General features: G+C 42.6%; 1 protein-coding gene across 2 annotated transcripts in view; it reads right to left on the reverse strand.

The window, feature by feature from the left end:
- Positions 1 to 16,322, reverse strand: part of GALNT13 (polypeptide N-acetylgalactosaminyltransferase 13) — a 150,109-nt gene extending 133,787 nt beyond the window's left edge. Inside the window, exons 1-2 of one of the 2 annotated variants that reach the window (XM_083409611.1) lie at positions 15,909 to 16,322; positions 884 to 1,120 (exon numbers count right to left, since the gene is read on the reverse strand). In XM_083409611.1, coding sequence (XP_083265737.1) covers positions 884 to 1,025 — 142 coding nt within the window. In that variant the 5' untranslated portion in view covers positions 1,026 to 1,120; positions 15,909 to 16,322. Of the gene's footprint in view, positions 1 to 883; positions 1,121 to 15,507; positions 15,631 to 15,908 lie in introns of those variants that run through there. The other variant, XM_083409612.1, reaches the window with a different exon arrangement.
- Positions 16,323 to 16,830: the final 508 nt, after the last annotated feature.

The raw sequence follows: 16,830 nt of genomic DNA on the forward strand, positions 1-16,830 counted from the left end.
ACACTACAGATGGACACATGAATACTATTCTAAATAATCTGTATCAAAGGTAGGAAAGCTAAAGCACTTCAGATGTTGTTGGACCCCAACTCGCATCAACCCCAGGCAGCATGTCCAATGGGTCAGGCATCTGGAGGGCCACACGTCCCCCATCTGTGATTTATGCCAATAAGTTTTAATGAGATAGTACACCTTTTCTAGAACTGCTTTCTAAAACTTTTCTAGAACGTTTGCATTTTCAGTACAACAGGATATTACAAGCAAGCCAGCAGGCATTCATTGTGGGGAGTCTTGCTTCTGTGCAATTGCTTTTTCCTTAAACTTGACCCTTACAGAGTCCGAATGGGAAAACCTTTAATAAATTTACTAGGATTAAAAGCATATAATTGATGGAACAATATCTTTTTAAAGCATATTGGAATGCATCTGCGCCCATCAATACTTTTAACTTACAAAATAATAGTCTCTTCAAGGGCATAGCTTTATCATGCTATAGTAATGTGATCTTAGTACACATTCTCTCCCCACACCCCTTCCACAGTTGACAAACATTACAGAATGACCAGACTGAGACTGGAAACTCAACTCTGAAGAGTTGCTTTTTTGCCGGATCTTATGGTTAGCATCTAACTGTAAAGATAGTAGGCTACACATAAATCTTGTTAGGAATGCCCATGTATCAACAAAACTCTTTAGGAAGTGGGTATGAGATTTAAAAAGATAAAAGGGGGGGGGAGACATCGTTGTGTAGCTGTCGGCAAATTCAAACGACTCAAATTCAATGATTTAAGGAATCGTGCTCTCAGATGACACTTAGCAGCATAGGTCAACGGTTACTATGAAGAAGAAATTGTGATTGCAGACACCTCAAACTTTACCTTACCCCTTAAAGCAGGCAGCAGGGATCTCTCTTTCTTGTCATCACATTTGTTACATTCACTGAAGTATAAAAGCAGAAAGACATCCACAAGCACCCACATCAGAGAAGTGGCAAGAACCACCTTGCAGTAGACAAATCTCCTCATTCTTTGTTCAGTTATTAGTAGTAAAGATGGGTACTGCTTTGATGGTGTATCCAAGCCAAAGATGCCAGCATGAACGCAATGTTGAGAACATCCCACTGAAAATTAAGAGAAAGGGGGATTCAAATTAAATAGCGAGTAAACAATAAATGATCACATTCATTTTTTTGCTTTTTTATTGTTTGTCTTTTGAATAAATTATTGATTTCTGTTGCTTTCCATAAAATGTAAGAAAATGAGATCACATAACAGACCTAAATGTTTTCAGAAAGAAACTTTCAAACAACATACAGAGCAGGTGTTTTATCAATGATTGCTTTGAAGCTTTCAGTTTTCAGGCTATGCATATTTTTTTTACTACAATTACATTCATTAGTCATTTTCTACAAAGAAACATGTCTGCAAGTGATTTTTAAATCAATAAAATATGAACAACAAAAACATGCTAGAAATCAGATACAAAAATAAAACAAGATCCAATAAACAGAATTTCTTAAGCGCTCAACCAACATTACTCTAAGAAGGAGAACTCCTTTCCACCCTACTAAGCAATGAACATGACAAAAGCAGCAATAACAAATCATCTTTATAAATCTATGCTGGTTCAGAGGAGGAGCTCCTCATGGGTATCAAACAAGCATAACCTTATGATCTAAATGAGGTCTCTCAAGTGGAAGTACCGTATTTTTCGTCCCATAGGACGCTCCGTCCCATAGGACGCACCTAGTTTTTTGGGGGTGAAATAAAGGAAAAAATGTTTTCCTTTATTTTCCCCCCAAAACCAGGTCGGGGAACAGCGGTATGGCAGCGCTCCGCCTCCCCGCTGTCCCCTGAGCTTGTGGGGCTGGCCGATGTCTGCCTGGCGCGAGGGGCGCTCTGCTTCAGGGCGCCTCACGCGCCGGGTGGCAGGCTGCTATCCGCAGCCTGGGGAGCCCTGCGGGACCTCCCGCGGGCTCCCCAGGCTTGCTGATAGCTTCCTGAAGCCTGGAGAGCGAGAGGGGTCGGTCCGCACATAGATTTCCCCTTCATTTTTGGAGGGGAAAAAGTGCGTCCTATAGGGCGAAAAATACGGTACTTGTGACAGTGACACCTGGCCCTGTAACCAAGATGGCTAGATTGTAGAGCATTTTCACCAGATTTGATAAGAAGTGCCAGTCTAGGTACATCTCTTTCCCACACACGCATTTGTATTTATTTCTTATTTTTTGTTGATTACGTGAAAATGGGGAGGTATGACGCAACTCCCTTGAATGGCATTTGCCATACTTGATCAGATTTACACACAAAAATATCATCTCCAGTATTGCTTATGAGCCCACAACTGGATCTAACCAACACCAAGCATACACTAACTTCTTTTGAAAACCATTCTTCTTCTTTTGAAAACATACAACTGTATCGATCTGTTCAAATAATTGATTTCAGGATAATTATAATGATAAAAGTTGTAAGCAATTTCTGAAATGTAATGGTTATTTGTATAAATTTTATTTGACACATTCTTTTCTGTTTTTGTTTTTTTCATTGTACATTGCCCTGGGCTCCTTCTGAAGGAATGAGAATTAAAATATAATAAGCAAAATAACGACTAAACATTTAAGGCCAGGCAAGTAACAATCCGACAACTAAGCCAACAACTATCATTTTATTTAGCGGTTGCTTTGTTTCTATCTGGGGCAAGCTCAATGGTAGACTTTTGAACATGTGCCTCTCTCCCTCAATATTCCCTACAGAGAATTTGAAGTGACTGGAGTGGGAATTAAATTCTGCAAAAATTTCGAGACAGCATGCTTCTGAGCCTGTTAGATGAGGTTTCTCTCACAGCCATAGAGAAATCTTGTCCCCCAAACAAACATAGCTCAGTCGCATCCTGTTCCCTGCAGTGAGAAATACGTAAGAAGGAGTTTGCAGTTTCAATACCCATGCCTGATCTCACCCCAGGCACCCAAGAAACAACTGAAAAAAACCTTGAGGGGTAAAGAATACAGCAAAGGGCTCAGGGCTCATAATGCTTTTGGCTGAAGCAGTAGATTTTGTAGTGCTGGAAATTCATCTCTCTTTCTGAATATTCCTTAACATCTCGAGAATTTCACTAAGGTTTTAAGAGTTCTCAGTGTAATAGTCTTACCATAAGAGTATTATACTGAGACACATATATTCTTGAAAAAGACTGAGCAGGAAGAAGGAATGCCTGACCAGACTACTAGGTGCCTGAGAAATTTCAGAACAGCATGCAGTTTGTTAGGTTCATGACTCTTTAATTTCCTCCTCACTATATTATTAGATGCCCAGGGCCAGCATCCCAAGATATATTGGCTGCTATCCCAAAAAGTTCAATATATCCAGTCTTTGGCCTGAAACAACCCCCCCCCCCCAATGCCTTTAAAATACATTCTAATTGAATTGTAATGCAGAATGTTATGATTCGGACAGGTAGGGGGTCGCAAATTCACCAGCTCACTGCCAGACACAAGAGATTCTGAACATATTTTAAAGGATTGGTGTTTTTATTATGTTTTTAGATATGTTGTAAGCCGCCCAGAGTGACTGGGGGAAACCCAGTCAGATGTGTGGGGTATTAATAAATTTTATTTATTATTACTATTATGATTATTAGTCAGGCTATTCTAACCATCACATAGGAGATTTAAAGGGGAGGGGAAGGCTGAGTCTGGTCTTGCAATTTAACTGCTGAACTCAAAGCAGAATGTGACATGGGAATTTGGTTCTGCATATTTGGAGAAGCAAACACACACAAAAACTACCTGAAGTGGTGCTTTTATGGATCTCATTATTGAAGAGCTATAAAAACATTACTAGTTAAAAGGAGTTGTTAACAAGGTAAAAAGCTGAAATGTGCATTATAAAGAAGAAATAAGTAATATCTGTAAAAATGGCTCTTCCTTTTAAGAGAAATCAATTTGCAGGAAGTATGGCCAACTATAAAGATCATGTACATCATGAATCCTGAACCAAGGACAAGGAGAATTACAGAAATAAATTACTTCTCACTGTACTGCCATTAAAGAGGATTATAATTGTTCTGTATTCATGATTTAGTAATATTTTAATAGAGAAAATGTACCTCCTGGGTTAAAGCACGGTATAATCCTCCTAAGTTAGTTTTTTCCAGCCTCACAACTATTCAGCTTCACAGAAGCCCTTCAGCTGTAACACAGGACCATCATACATGGGAATTCATGACTAGGTCAGGGTTATCCAACACATCTAGCTACTTTTCATGGGCTACAGGCAAGCTTCCCACTGGCTTTGTATTCATGAGTATTCTCAAAAGACTCTGAAAAAACAACATCAGTTCCTCAGTTATCTTCCTCTTGGCTCATAATGTTGGTGTAATGTTTTTGTTTTTAGGTTTTTTAAGTTCTGCTTTCATTTTCACAATTATCAAAAGCACTTCCCTTTGCAACTGTGAGGAGAAGACAGCCATCAAAAAGAAAGTCCTCCAAAATGAAACTATCACAATGATGTAAAGTCATTCTGTCTTCTAGGAGGAAATGTGACTGCCAGCCACCAAAACGACTGCCACTCTTGGCCAGAAGAACACTGTAGGAGACTTTGGGGTAATGGTTTTGAGAACCCTCCTCCCTTCAACCCCAGCTGCTACCCTAGACCTAGCCCCACACAATTCCAGTTAGATCTGGCTCAAAGTCACATGACCCGAGGAAGAAACTGTATAAAAGGACTTCCAAGTTTCAGTTTGTTTTGATAGTGGTCATTTCTAGGGGTTGAATTTGTCTTGGTTCGACAAACCATAGTTAACATTGGATGAATCATAGCTTTTCTGCATTTTGACCAGCCAATTTAATCTAAAACTGAAGTAAAAGCTTCTGAATGCCTTATCACAGCCACACCAGGTGGTGCTAGGAGAAGGAGCATGCAAGCTCAAAGCTCACCACGCTCTTTCAACATTCAACTCTGGTTTAGCACTACCTCTGAATGAGGCCCTGACTGTGTGTTCTCATCCCCATGCTGGATGCACACCAATATACAAACATGTAAGAATACCTTCTGCAAACATTCCTACTAGTCCTGTTCTACTGCAACAGGTTTTTGAGAATGAATCCATTTTCTGCTCCTTACTATGGAAACCAAATACCAAAACTGATTTCTTACTTGTCACAATATATTATCTATCTAGCACTGAGTTAGGAATGGACAGTGTTGAACAATGTCAGGATGCTCCATTTTTTAATAGTAATTTTCCATTTCTCCCCCTATCCCAACATCTTAGGTGCCTTTCCTGACCTGATTGTTTTTGCAAAACTTATGTAGCACATATGCCTGTGAAGTACTATTGAATCTAATTCAACAATGTTATCACCTTCCTCTGTATGCATTTAAGTTTCCCCAGCTGAATCCATCAACAGCTTGACTGTGAGCCACTGCATTTGACAGCAGTTGCTTGGCAACAAAATTAGTAGTCCTCTCCATAGCACCTGCAGTGCCAAGCATTCTCAGATTTTTTGGGGGGTAGAATTCTGTGGCACTTCTAATACATATGATATAATAACTTCATTTCACTGAGCATGTAACATATTCTACATTAAACAGTCAGAAATGGAGTGGCCTGAGTAAGTGTGCAAAGGACTGAAAAACTTTTTTAAAAGCTAATAGGAACTAGTGTAAATTAGAAGCTAAGAAACTGAGGCTGCAAACCTATGCACATTTACTCTGGCACAATATCACTTACAGGCCTTGGGCAAGACAATATTCCATCCCGCCTTCTCTCTCACACACCCACACCAAACAAATGTGCAACATGAGGATAATGGTACTAACCTACCTGGCAGTGTTGTTCTTAGGGCTACTGAGAAATGTATGTTAACTAGGGAAAGGGTATGCATAATAATGTGTTTGATCCAAAAGATGCAATTCCATACCTGTTGAAAGGTTACATGACAGCAGCCTTTGACAAACTTTGGTCCCCAGATATTGTAGGACTACAGCCCCCATCATCCCCAGCAAGGGTGGCCAATAATTAGGGCTGTAGTACAATATCTGGAAACTGCAGATTTGGAAAAACTGCACTAGAGCACTGTGAGAGAAAAGTAAAACTAAAGCCACAGATGTGCTTCCATTTGCACAATTTCTTGGAAATGTAAGAAAAGCTATAGAACCTACCCATTGCTGTTGTTGCTAGCTGCCCTGAGCACCACTGAGGTACACACAAATACTACACAACAGTGTGAATTCGTACACAAAACAGTACTAGTGGTTCTTCCTCGCAAGTTCCTTCCAACATTTTCATGAGAAGATTACTGTAGCTTTCCTGTAAGCTATCTAAAGACTATATCTAAAATAGATCTCTTATTTTATCTGGAATTTAGTACTCAGGGTTAAAGAGTGAATATATAACGCTAAGAACAATTGTCAAATCTCTGTTCCCAAGATTTTTGGCAGCAAAGAGGTGAAAATCATCTTCTAATGGATGATATTTTAGTCATTTATTTCCACAGCCAGCTTAAATTAGTTTAATAGAAACTATCCTTTTAGCATACGGAAGTAAAGCTATACTTGCCAGATTCTTAATGTGTTAGTATTTTAAAGTGCCACAAGACTCTCTGATGCAGTGTTAGAAACTCAATATATATAAGCTAGGAACAAACAGCTATGTAAACCAAGGTTACAATGGCCAAAACTGAATGTCCAGTTGCCATTTTTGGGAAAGATGGCTCTAAAATCTAGTTTTTCAAATGATAGACTGACTGTGATTGGTTATCAGTTAAATATCTGGCTAGTTCAGATGACAACCTTGAGCTAGGTTAAGAACTTTGAGAGCTTAAAGAAGAAAAGTCACTTCATCCAGGGACAGTTCACATATATACTGTACTGGGCTATTCTGAGCTCCTTTTCTTAATGGTGGCACAGCCCATTCATCACCTAAGAATATTCTATACAACTGTGAGCGAGGCAGTGGGATGGGTTAAGTGAAGACAAACTACAACAATTAACTAAAATGTTGTTCACTGCTCCTGCTCAGGCTGCACAGAAAAAAACCATTTTGGTTCCTGAAATTCATTCTGATTGTGCAGATAAAATATAACTGATAGAATGCTACAGGTTGTGGTATTAGTGTGTGAAAACAGTCAAGATCCAATGATTCCCAGGCATGCATCTCCATGTCAGGTGTCAGGTGGAGATGTCAGGTGTCATCTTGGTGCAGAGGCCTCTTCACTTGGTTACAAGTGGCCGATAGCCAGGTGAAAAATGTACGTGGCTAATTTAGAACACTGCTCGAAAATATGCAGGTTGGCATGCACAGCAGAATGTCTTCACTAACACAACCTTAACATTATCTCTCTTTCAATTCAACTGCCCATTTTAGTGCTGTAGTGCAACTCAACTACTTTCCACTGCTGCTCTAGATATAATGGCAATCCTTACAGGTTTTTCCACCTAAGGGCTTAAGAATAAGATAGTTGTCCCACCTCACTTTGGAGTGCTATTTTTAAAAGCAGCAACTCTAATTGATTAAGTGATACCTCACAGAAAACAGAAAACACTTCCTAAAAACCTCGCTACTTGGCAAAGTAATGTTGTACAGCTCCAATCTTATTTCTCCATTTAATATGCAGCAACGTGAAGCACAGCTTATGCAGCTGCAGCTAAAGTAAGATCTTGCGCTTGACAAGCGAGACACGACCATCTGCCTCTGCTTTAGAAGCCTAGCAGCCACTCTGCCGCCCCACCTGTGTCCTTACTAGTAAGGTGTTCCCTCACACAACACTTAAAGGGCCTTAGATCTTCCCCTATGAGCAATTTGAATTCATATGTCATGCTTTTCACATGGGAATGAGAAAAAAGAGGAAGTTTTAAAGTGAACATGAATTTTAGCCAGAATTGGAGAGAAGCAGAAATAATTTTCAAAGACAGTAACTTAGATCTATGGGTGGGGCTTTATCCCCTTGCAGGTGGATGCATGAAGATCATGGGTAGGCAAACTAAAGCTCCGCGGCCAGATCCGGCCCAATCGCCTTCTAAATCCCGCCCGCGGACGGTCCAGGAATCAACGTGTTTTTACAGGAGTAGAATATGTGCTTTTATTTAAAATGCATCTCTGCATCATCTTTGTGGGGCATAGGAGTTTGTTCTTCTCCCCCCCCCCAAAAAAAATAGTCTGGCCCCCCGCAAGGTCTGAGGGACAGTGGACCGGCCCCCTGCTGAAGAAGTTTGCTGACCCCTGTTGAATATGAATCTCTGACACTTCCATTGTGCAGTTTTTCAGCTTTATAACAGATTTTAAACTTCTAAAGTATTTCACAATTCACAGAAAATGAGTTGTCAAAAACAGTCGGGGTGGGGGGAAATCTACTTAAGCTACTTTTCAATAAATGCAAGCATACTACAGCTACATATATTTTGTATTTCTAAAGACCATTAAAAAAACAACACAAGATAGATCAGGCTACATAAACATGTCACCATTGCTCAGCTTGAGATATTCTACCAATAAGTTTTCTGTCCATAAAAAACCATTGTTAAGGTTTATTCCATTTATGATTGCTGTGATACACATATTGCTGCCTTTGGTAATTTAACCTATAGCCAAAGTACATAAGGAATCAGCTATTTTTTCAAAAGTGCTGGGTATTGCCTTAATTTTATTCCACAAGATGGTCTGTTGTCATACTGTCAACAGGCTCTTTCCCATCAAAGCTACTCGAAGAAGCAATGAAAATGCAGTATCTTCAACAGACACTGCAACTTCCATAGGCTGCAATCTTTGACACGCTCAGGATGGTTAAACCTCATTGAGTTCTATGGGATTTGAGCTACCTGTTGATAAGCAGAAACTCTTCCTTCCTTCCTTTCTAACAAGGGCTTGGTAGACCAATTCCTTCATAGAAAGTGGGATAAATGGGACTTACTTCCAAACATGGTTTACACACTAAAAGTTTGTTGAAATAGAGTCAGGAGTGGCCCCCTGATTGTGGGTGTATGCATGGCCCTGGCACTGAAATTTGTGGGTGCTCAGGCACCCAGGGTGAAGATATTTCAGATTATTGGGCAACCAAATTGCTGTTTAGGTCCCAGCCCTATGCAGAATAACTGTTTACCAAGTCCCAAACTCATGTCCACACAATTGGGGTTTTTTTTTTGGGGGGGGGTGTTTTGTTTTTTAACTAAAGCCCTGTGGATAGCTCAGGCAGTACAGCATGAGACTCTTAGTCTCAGGGTTGTGGGTTTGAGCCCCATGTTGGGCAAAAGATTCCTATATTTCAAGGGGTTGGACAATGAGCCTCTACAATTCCACTCTACAATTCAAGGTTGGGATAAAGTATTGTCTCACAGTTAGATATGTGATTCCATTCAATAAACCAAGTTATTGTCTTGTATTTAATGCCCATCTCATTTTTCAGAATGAAATAAAGTTTATTTCTTTTTTAAGAAAAGAAAAGAAAATCAATGTTCTTTTGATTTTGGTACATGCATAAGGTTCTATAACCATCAATGCAGGTTCAAATACCTTTCCACAATCCTACAATCGTCCAAAATAAAAAGAAAGTACCTATATCTAAAGTGAACATGTAAAGGAAAACTGCTTCAAAGAGCAGCGGCTTTAGCAAAAACCTTTCAAGCCTGTAAACTTCAAGAAAGACATTAAAAAAAAATATTTCCACATAAATATATAAGCTTGTTTTAAGAAGAAAACAGAAATCACTGACTATTAATGTTATTGGCACGATGTCCTGTAAATGCCTCAACCAAATACAGTTACTTCTTTTTACTTTTTACAGTTACTTCTTTTGTCATTTCAAAAGCTTTTGAAACAATTATAATATGTAGCAATTGAGTTGTTGATGATAATAATGAAACATGTTAATCCTTTTTTTAAAAAAAATGTAGCAACTGAGTTGATAAAGTTGATAATAATGAAACATGTTAACCTTTTTTTAAAAAAAAGTATCTTCCTTCTGTTGGCAGCATGTGCACACAGAGAGAGATTCGTTAAATTATAAACTTTAGCCAAAGTTCCTTCATAGTGATGAGATACTTAAGAAGAAGAGAACGCGCCTGTGGCTTTTCGCTGGGCTTTTGCTAGCTCAGTCAGCAGAGCACGAGAATCTTGATTTCAGGGTTATGGGCTTGAGCCACACGTTCAGCAGAAGATTCCTGCACCACAGAGGGTTGGACTAAGATGACCCTTGGAGTCCCTTCCAACTTTACAGTTCTAGGATTCTATGACTGTCTGTCGAAAAGACAATTTCAGCAGCTGTAGATTTTCTCATCCCTGTCCCACAGATGCTAAGAACCTTCTTCCCAACACATTGTATATGATCAGCCTAAAGGTAAAGGTAAAGGGACTGACTCTGGGGTTGCGGCACTCATCTCGCTTAATTGGCCGAGGGAGCCGGCGTACAGCTTCTGGGTCATGTGGCCAGCATGACTAAGCTGGCGAACCAGAGCAGCACACGGAAACACCGTTTACCTTCCCGCCAGAGCGATACCTATTTATCTACTTGCACTTGACGTGCTTTCGAACTGCTAGGTTGGCAGGGACCGAACAATGGGAGCTCACCCCGCTGCGGGGATTCAAACTGCTGACCTTCTGATTGGCAAGTCCTAGGCTCTGTGGTTTAACCCACAGTGCCACCTGTGTCCCCCATGATCGGCCTAACTCTTTAGTAATTACAGATCAAGAATTTGAAGCAGAAGCCTTTTAAAGAGAAGGGGGGGGGGGAGGTGGCCACACATGCACAGGTAGGCACCACCTACCCAGAGCAGAAGTCAGTAACAGCCATATGTAAACTTCCTTTCAAAGCAAAAGAAAATGTTTTGTCAATGAACATGAGTCTAGGTCCTTCCCTCCCCTCCCCTCTGCAGTGACAGGAAGGTGTATGTGTGGGGGTTAGAGTCTGCAAAGGTGAAATTGCCAAAGGGGCTTTAAACTCAATTATCATTTTCACATCTACCGTGAAAGCACTTCTCGCAAGGTGCTACAGAGGTTGCAGGGGAAAGCATGTCTATTTTACAGTTGTTCTTAGCTGCATGACAAGAAAATGCACAACTAGTGTTGAATTTTCCAAGATTAACAGCCAGGTGCTGTTCCCCCAATAGGAACTGCTAACATTTTTTTAAAATCCACCCTAGCACTTTCACCTTAAAAAGGAAGGAGGGAGGGAAAAGTCCATCTACATAAATGCACAGAAGTTTGGCAACTCTATAGAAATACATGGCTTTTCAACAAACACCCCACACAAAAACTGCCTGCTGAAATAAAAATAACAGTACACACATTTTCCTATGTTGATATCCAGTGGTTATTACTAGTGAACAAAGTACTGCTCAGGCTTAACTACTTGCAAACCAAACGGGGAATCTGAATGTAAGATCTTGAAATTTAAACATATGGGAGACACATTTATTAATAGCCCTTATATATTGCCTTCCCATTGCAGAATAGTACCCGAGATGGTGTATTTATTACTAGATAAAACCTAATACATAAAATATATAAACTAAGGAAGCAGCATAAATTTAAGTAGTGGTTGTTATTTTAGAAAAGCAGGGTTCAGCTAAGCTCAAAGTCCCATTGAAATAAAGATAATAACCACCTGGCAATCAGGGAGAGCACAAAGCAGACCTTCTGAGATACCCAGACTCTGGACTGCTGACAATTAGCTCAGTTGGTTAGAGAGTACTGCTTATAACACCAAGATGGCAGGTTCAATCACCATATGGGCCACCTGCATATTCCTGCATTGCAGGGGGTTGGACTTGATGACTCTTGAGGTCCCTTCCAACTCTGCAATTCTATTATGATTCTATGGGCACCTCTGTGGACAAGGTCCTCTCCCACATATCCACAAGCTGAAGGTTCAGATGGTGGCAGGATGCAAAAAGACCCTCCTTAATGACCTGTGTATGTTAAGATTTATGAGCGATAGCTACTGAATGGATAATCCACATTAAATGTGAAACCTAACCATGGGTTTGACAAGTGCACACCCAACAAAGGATAGCCTATCTCATTTCCCTCCTTAGTATTGCATTTGTATCCTGCATTCCTGTGATGCTTTAAGTTTGCAGATGTTCTAAGGCTTCAGAAATCTTTCATCAGGCTGCCTTGGAATAAAAACTGCACTGGAATCTACCTCAAGATGGAGCATGAAAAGAAGTAGCAGACTTTCCCTGAGGTTTTCCTGAATGCTATGCAGACTTCAGGCTACATCTACAGATACTGGGATGAAGAACCACAGAGTTTTTGGAAATATAAATTCCACTAGTTTCCATTCAAAGGTAGAATTCTAGGTTAACAAGATGGCTGTTAGAAATATTTTGTTTCTGAACCCTTTGCATAAAAAGGGACAAAGTGATAGCAGGCCTAAGCATGCTTACTTAGAAGCAAGTCCCACTAATTCAATGTTACTCCAGCCTTGCCATTGTAGCCAGAATGTTTAATTTCAAGGGGCATACAAAAACTGAAATGTAGCATCCTGGTTTCAGACACCAAGGCAATGTGAAGTCTCTCCTCTATCCAGGCACTGTTACCATGCTAGGTCCTCTGTTATTCTTGTATCAGCAGCCTTCTTGTGAAACTTTGGAAGTTGAAACTGTCATCATACGAAGAAGGGCACTGATGGAAATGATGGATCATGTCCACCTCCCTCCCTCTCTTGAAGGTAGACTATGGCTGTTAATGGCTTCAAACTCAAATCCATCGTGCTCCACTAGATCTCATCCAGTAAACCTCACACTCTAGGCTCCAGGGTATGTTTCTGAAGGCACACAAAGCCACTATCCTGCTGAGCCTAAACAGGCCTGGTCAGTACCTGGTTTGCTCACTACCTCTGGTCCACTATGGGTTCCATGGTGGAAGAATGCAATGAAATTAAAAATGAGTAAGTCATAAGCTGTCAAACAAACATGAAATATATGTTAGCCTGGAATAACAGGCTCTTAAAGCCTATAGCACACATACCCTTAAATAGTCGCTCGAATGAGCAACCCCTAGAGCCAACCCAAATCATTTAGCTGCCTGTGGTTGTGCAGCAAATCATGCACTTCTCCCCAAGTCAAGGTGCACAGTACCCAAGGCCAATCAAGTTATTTTAGCAGCTGAGGCAAAACAGCCCACAAATGCCTCTTCCTCCACCCATCTGCAGACTTTTCTTGACACCCTGAAGCTGCAACCTCACTCTGCCCTGGCAAATCCCTCCACCCCTTGGCAGCTTAGGAGCCACAAATCAAACCTATGGCACCCACCATACAATCAACACAGATAAACTATATTTTCTTGGAAGCCTTAAGGTGAAAGTGTGTGTTGAACAAAACAGAGCATGACATATCATTCTTATTTCCAGCTTTATTCTCCTAAAGGGTAGCAGTTTCTATTCTGACTCCTTGCATGACTCTCCTCCAAGACCAGATATATAATATTCTGTTTTATCATTATGCTACATTTCCTCAAGACTAATGATAGACTCAATATTCATATTCAAACCCAGATTTGCTGTCTAGCACTCATAGAATGCTTTGATCTTGGCACCTGCCTATGGCAAAGAAATCTATTCTTAAAAAGAAATCCAGTCAAAATGAAAGGGTTTTTTTTGGGGGGGGGGGATAAGGTAGTAAAGAAACAGTAGTAAAATCAGAATTCTACAACAATATCTAAGCAACACATGTCAGCATGTGTCTGCTTTGCAATCGATTTTCAGGAAAAAGTATTTCAAGCTTTATTTCTTTTGTGAAACAATGAATCAGTATAAGGTCCAAATAGTTTGATGGAAAGAGTTTCCCAGCTTCCCACAGTCTGAATGTTGCATCCCTCGAGCTATTGCTAGTAGGTGAAACTTTATATTCAGCCAAATATTGTTTCAGATCATTGATTTTTACACAAATTTCTTGCTGTGTATCATATTCCCAGAGGCTCACTTAGAACAATCTATGCCACCTACAATGACTTTGAAGTACCTCTAACATCTACCATGACTTTGAAACACCGAACTTATTTTCTGTTCTAACTCTTCTATAACTGTGGGCACGAAAGTGGTCTTGAAGATGTTACAGAAATTTTGGCTTTTCATCAGTGAGGGGAAAGGGAGACAGATAGCCTGAACTTATGCATGCTTGCTTTGAAATAAAAAGAAAGAAGGAAGTCTCACCACATTCAGAGAGACTCTACAGAATTGCAGTTTAGAGAGATTTCTGCACGCTTGCTCAGGGGCGAATCCTACTGGAGCTGACTCTGAAGGAAGAATACTCAGTACTGCAATCAGTTTCAACCAAGCGTACATAGAATCTTTCTGCAATCCCAAACACACTTACTTAGCTCCATTGGGATTTGGGTCTATGTGTGGAATATATATACAAGCCATCTAGGCTTTGCACAAGAGTTAAGTGCATACAAGATTCACAAAACATGTTAGAAACGTACAGAGTCATATTTCTAAAGGCAATGATGTTCTTGGCTAAGATTTTGCATCCTTCACAGATACCTTTACTACATATTTTCCCTCCCCCTCTCCCAAATGGGGTTGTATTGGAGACAGTGCCCCTTATTTTGTCAAGTAACAGGAAGCCAAGGAGCAACACACAAAATATTTAAAGGGCAATGGGAGAATATTAAGGCAAACCAAGTGATTCATTCTTATAAATGAAAAGTCTGGTAGTTCAAGCATCTCTGTGTGTGGAAGAACATCTAATCTGAGTATTCTGCACCCGATCTCATACCAACAAAGGCCAATAATGGTTCTCCATTAATGTGGGAGAAGGCACTTTAGGCATACTTCAAAGCTCCTCTTGCACACATCCCAAGGCTGAACCCCTCCATTAAAAGGCTCATCCTTCACATTATATGCCAGCCGAGCCCTTAGTTCTGAACATTTTCTAACTCTCTGTATCTCCTTGCTCATCGTTAAACATGAGTGGCGATCTGAACCGGTCGTGAAGAAAAGCATCCTTTTTAGAGTCGCAAAATCCTTTCACACCAACAATCACTCAGGAATGAAGTGGGAGGGAGGGAGGGAGAGGCATCACGAATCAAGCTGTCCTTTATCTTCCCCAGCCACGCACCTCATCTCGAGCCCATGACCTGCAGCTAAGAAGCACGGGGCGGGCAGCCCACAGAGCTCTCCTTGAGAAAGCATCACCAGGCAGCGAAAGGAGGGGAATCAAGGAAGGCGCCTCGATCCCGGGTCACCTTTGGCACTGCACCGTACCCAGCACCACACTGCCTGCGCCTCATCTCTGACCCGCGCGCGCCCCGAGTCCCACGGAAGGCGCACTGCACCCTCGGCTGTGTCTGGAAAGAGAGACGTCCCGATCCCCCCCGTGTCACCAAGAAGCAGCCAAACGGGCCGAGCACAACGGGCAGCCTGAGCTACGGAACCTCTCCATCGAAGGAGAGGAGCCAGCGACCACGCTATGACTATTATTATTATTATTAATAATACCACCCCCCCATTCTATTATTATTATTTCCGACTGGAAGACGAGCGCTCCCTCCTCGCCCTCATCTCACCAAACACGGCCGGTTCTCCTCGCCGAACACGGCTCCACGCTGCGGCGAAATGTGGAAGGCTCTGTCTCTCGCGCGCACACCCGTTGCTCGAGAAAGAGGAGGGAAAGTTCGGGCCGCTCGCTCGCTCGCCTGCCTGCCTGGCAGCCTCTGCAAACAAGCCCCGGAGCTGGAGCTCCGCCGCGCGCCGCTCTCGGCTCGCGCGCTCTCTCCAGAAAAGAAGCCGCCGCCAGACGAGCGAGCGAGCGAGAAGCGCTGCCCGAAGTTGCGAGCGTCGCCGTCTCCCGCGCGGCACCCCTGCCGCCCCAAGCACACACACGTACACGCACGCCCCTGGCTAAAGGAGCTACCCCGGCGCCTCAGTCGCCCACCCGCCCTCCCCTTCGGCTTTCGCTGCGGCTCACCTGCGAAGAGACAGCTCGCCTCGCTGCTCCTCTGAGGAAAGACTTGAAGCGGCAGGATTTGGGGTGGGGGGGTGGCGTTCTCGCTTCCCGCCCCCCTCCGAAATAAAAACTGCCCCACCACCCCCAAATTCGAAAGGTCACGCTCGCCCGGGGAAAGCCCCTCGCGCTGCTCCCCCCGCGGCCACAGGAGGCTCCTTCATCTCGCAGAAGATGCCCGCTTCGCCTCCGAGTCCGGGGCGGAGGGAGAGCTCCCTCTCAGCACCTGGCCATCTCCCGGCGCCGCTGGGTACTAGTACCAGTAATAATAACAATAAGCAGCGGCTGCGATAAAAGCGGCTAGGTCACGCCCCCCCTCGTCCCGGCTCCTCCTATAGGAGCCGCCGGGAGGCTCGGCTCGCGCACGATGGTAGCCTTTACGTAACCTCTCCTCCTCCTCCTCCTCCTCCTAACCCACAGAAGAAGAGAAAGGAGAGGGAGAGCGGAGCCGGCCAATGGGAGCGTGTGGCAGAGGCTTTGGCCCCGCCTCCCGAGCCTCCTTCCCTCGCCGAGCAAAGCCTGGAGAGCTTTCTTCTTCCTCCGGCCGCTAGGTCTGTTTACGTAACCAGCCCGCCCTTCTGCATCTCTCTTGAGCCGCCTTCACGCAGCCGTCCAAGCGCATCCCCAGAGGCAGAAGCTCAAAGCAAAATAAAGGGTTGGGGGGGGGGATTCCCGCGATGATTGGACCCCTGAGTCCGCTAATGCCGCTATTCTGGTGCGCGGACTTGACGTGCTTTTTCATCGGCATGGGAATCATCAGTAGGATTGCTACGCGATGCATGGACCTAGGAAGTGCTTTATTTTTAAGGGATGGCAATGGGGAAGGGAATCACCTGTCCAATGTTTTTTCTAAATGCATCTTCCTGGGTGGTCATTGGTTATGGCT

Source organism: Podarcis tiliguerta (assembly GCF_965153285.1).
Source record: "Podarcis tiliguerta genome assembly, chromosome: 1".
Classification (NCBI taxonomy): domain Eukaryota; kingdom Metazoa; phylum Chordata; class Lepidosauria; order Squamata; family Lacertidae; genus Podarcis; species Podarcis tiliguerta.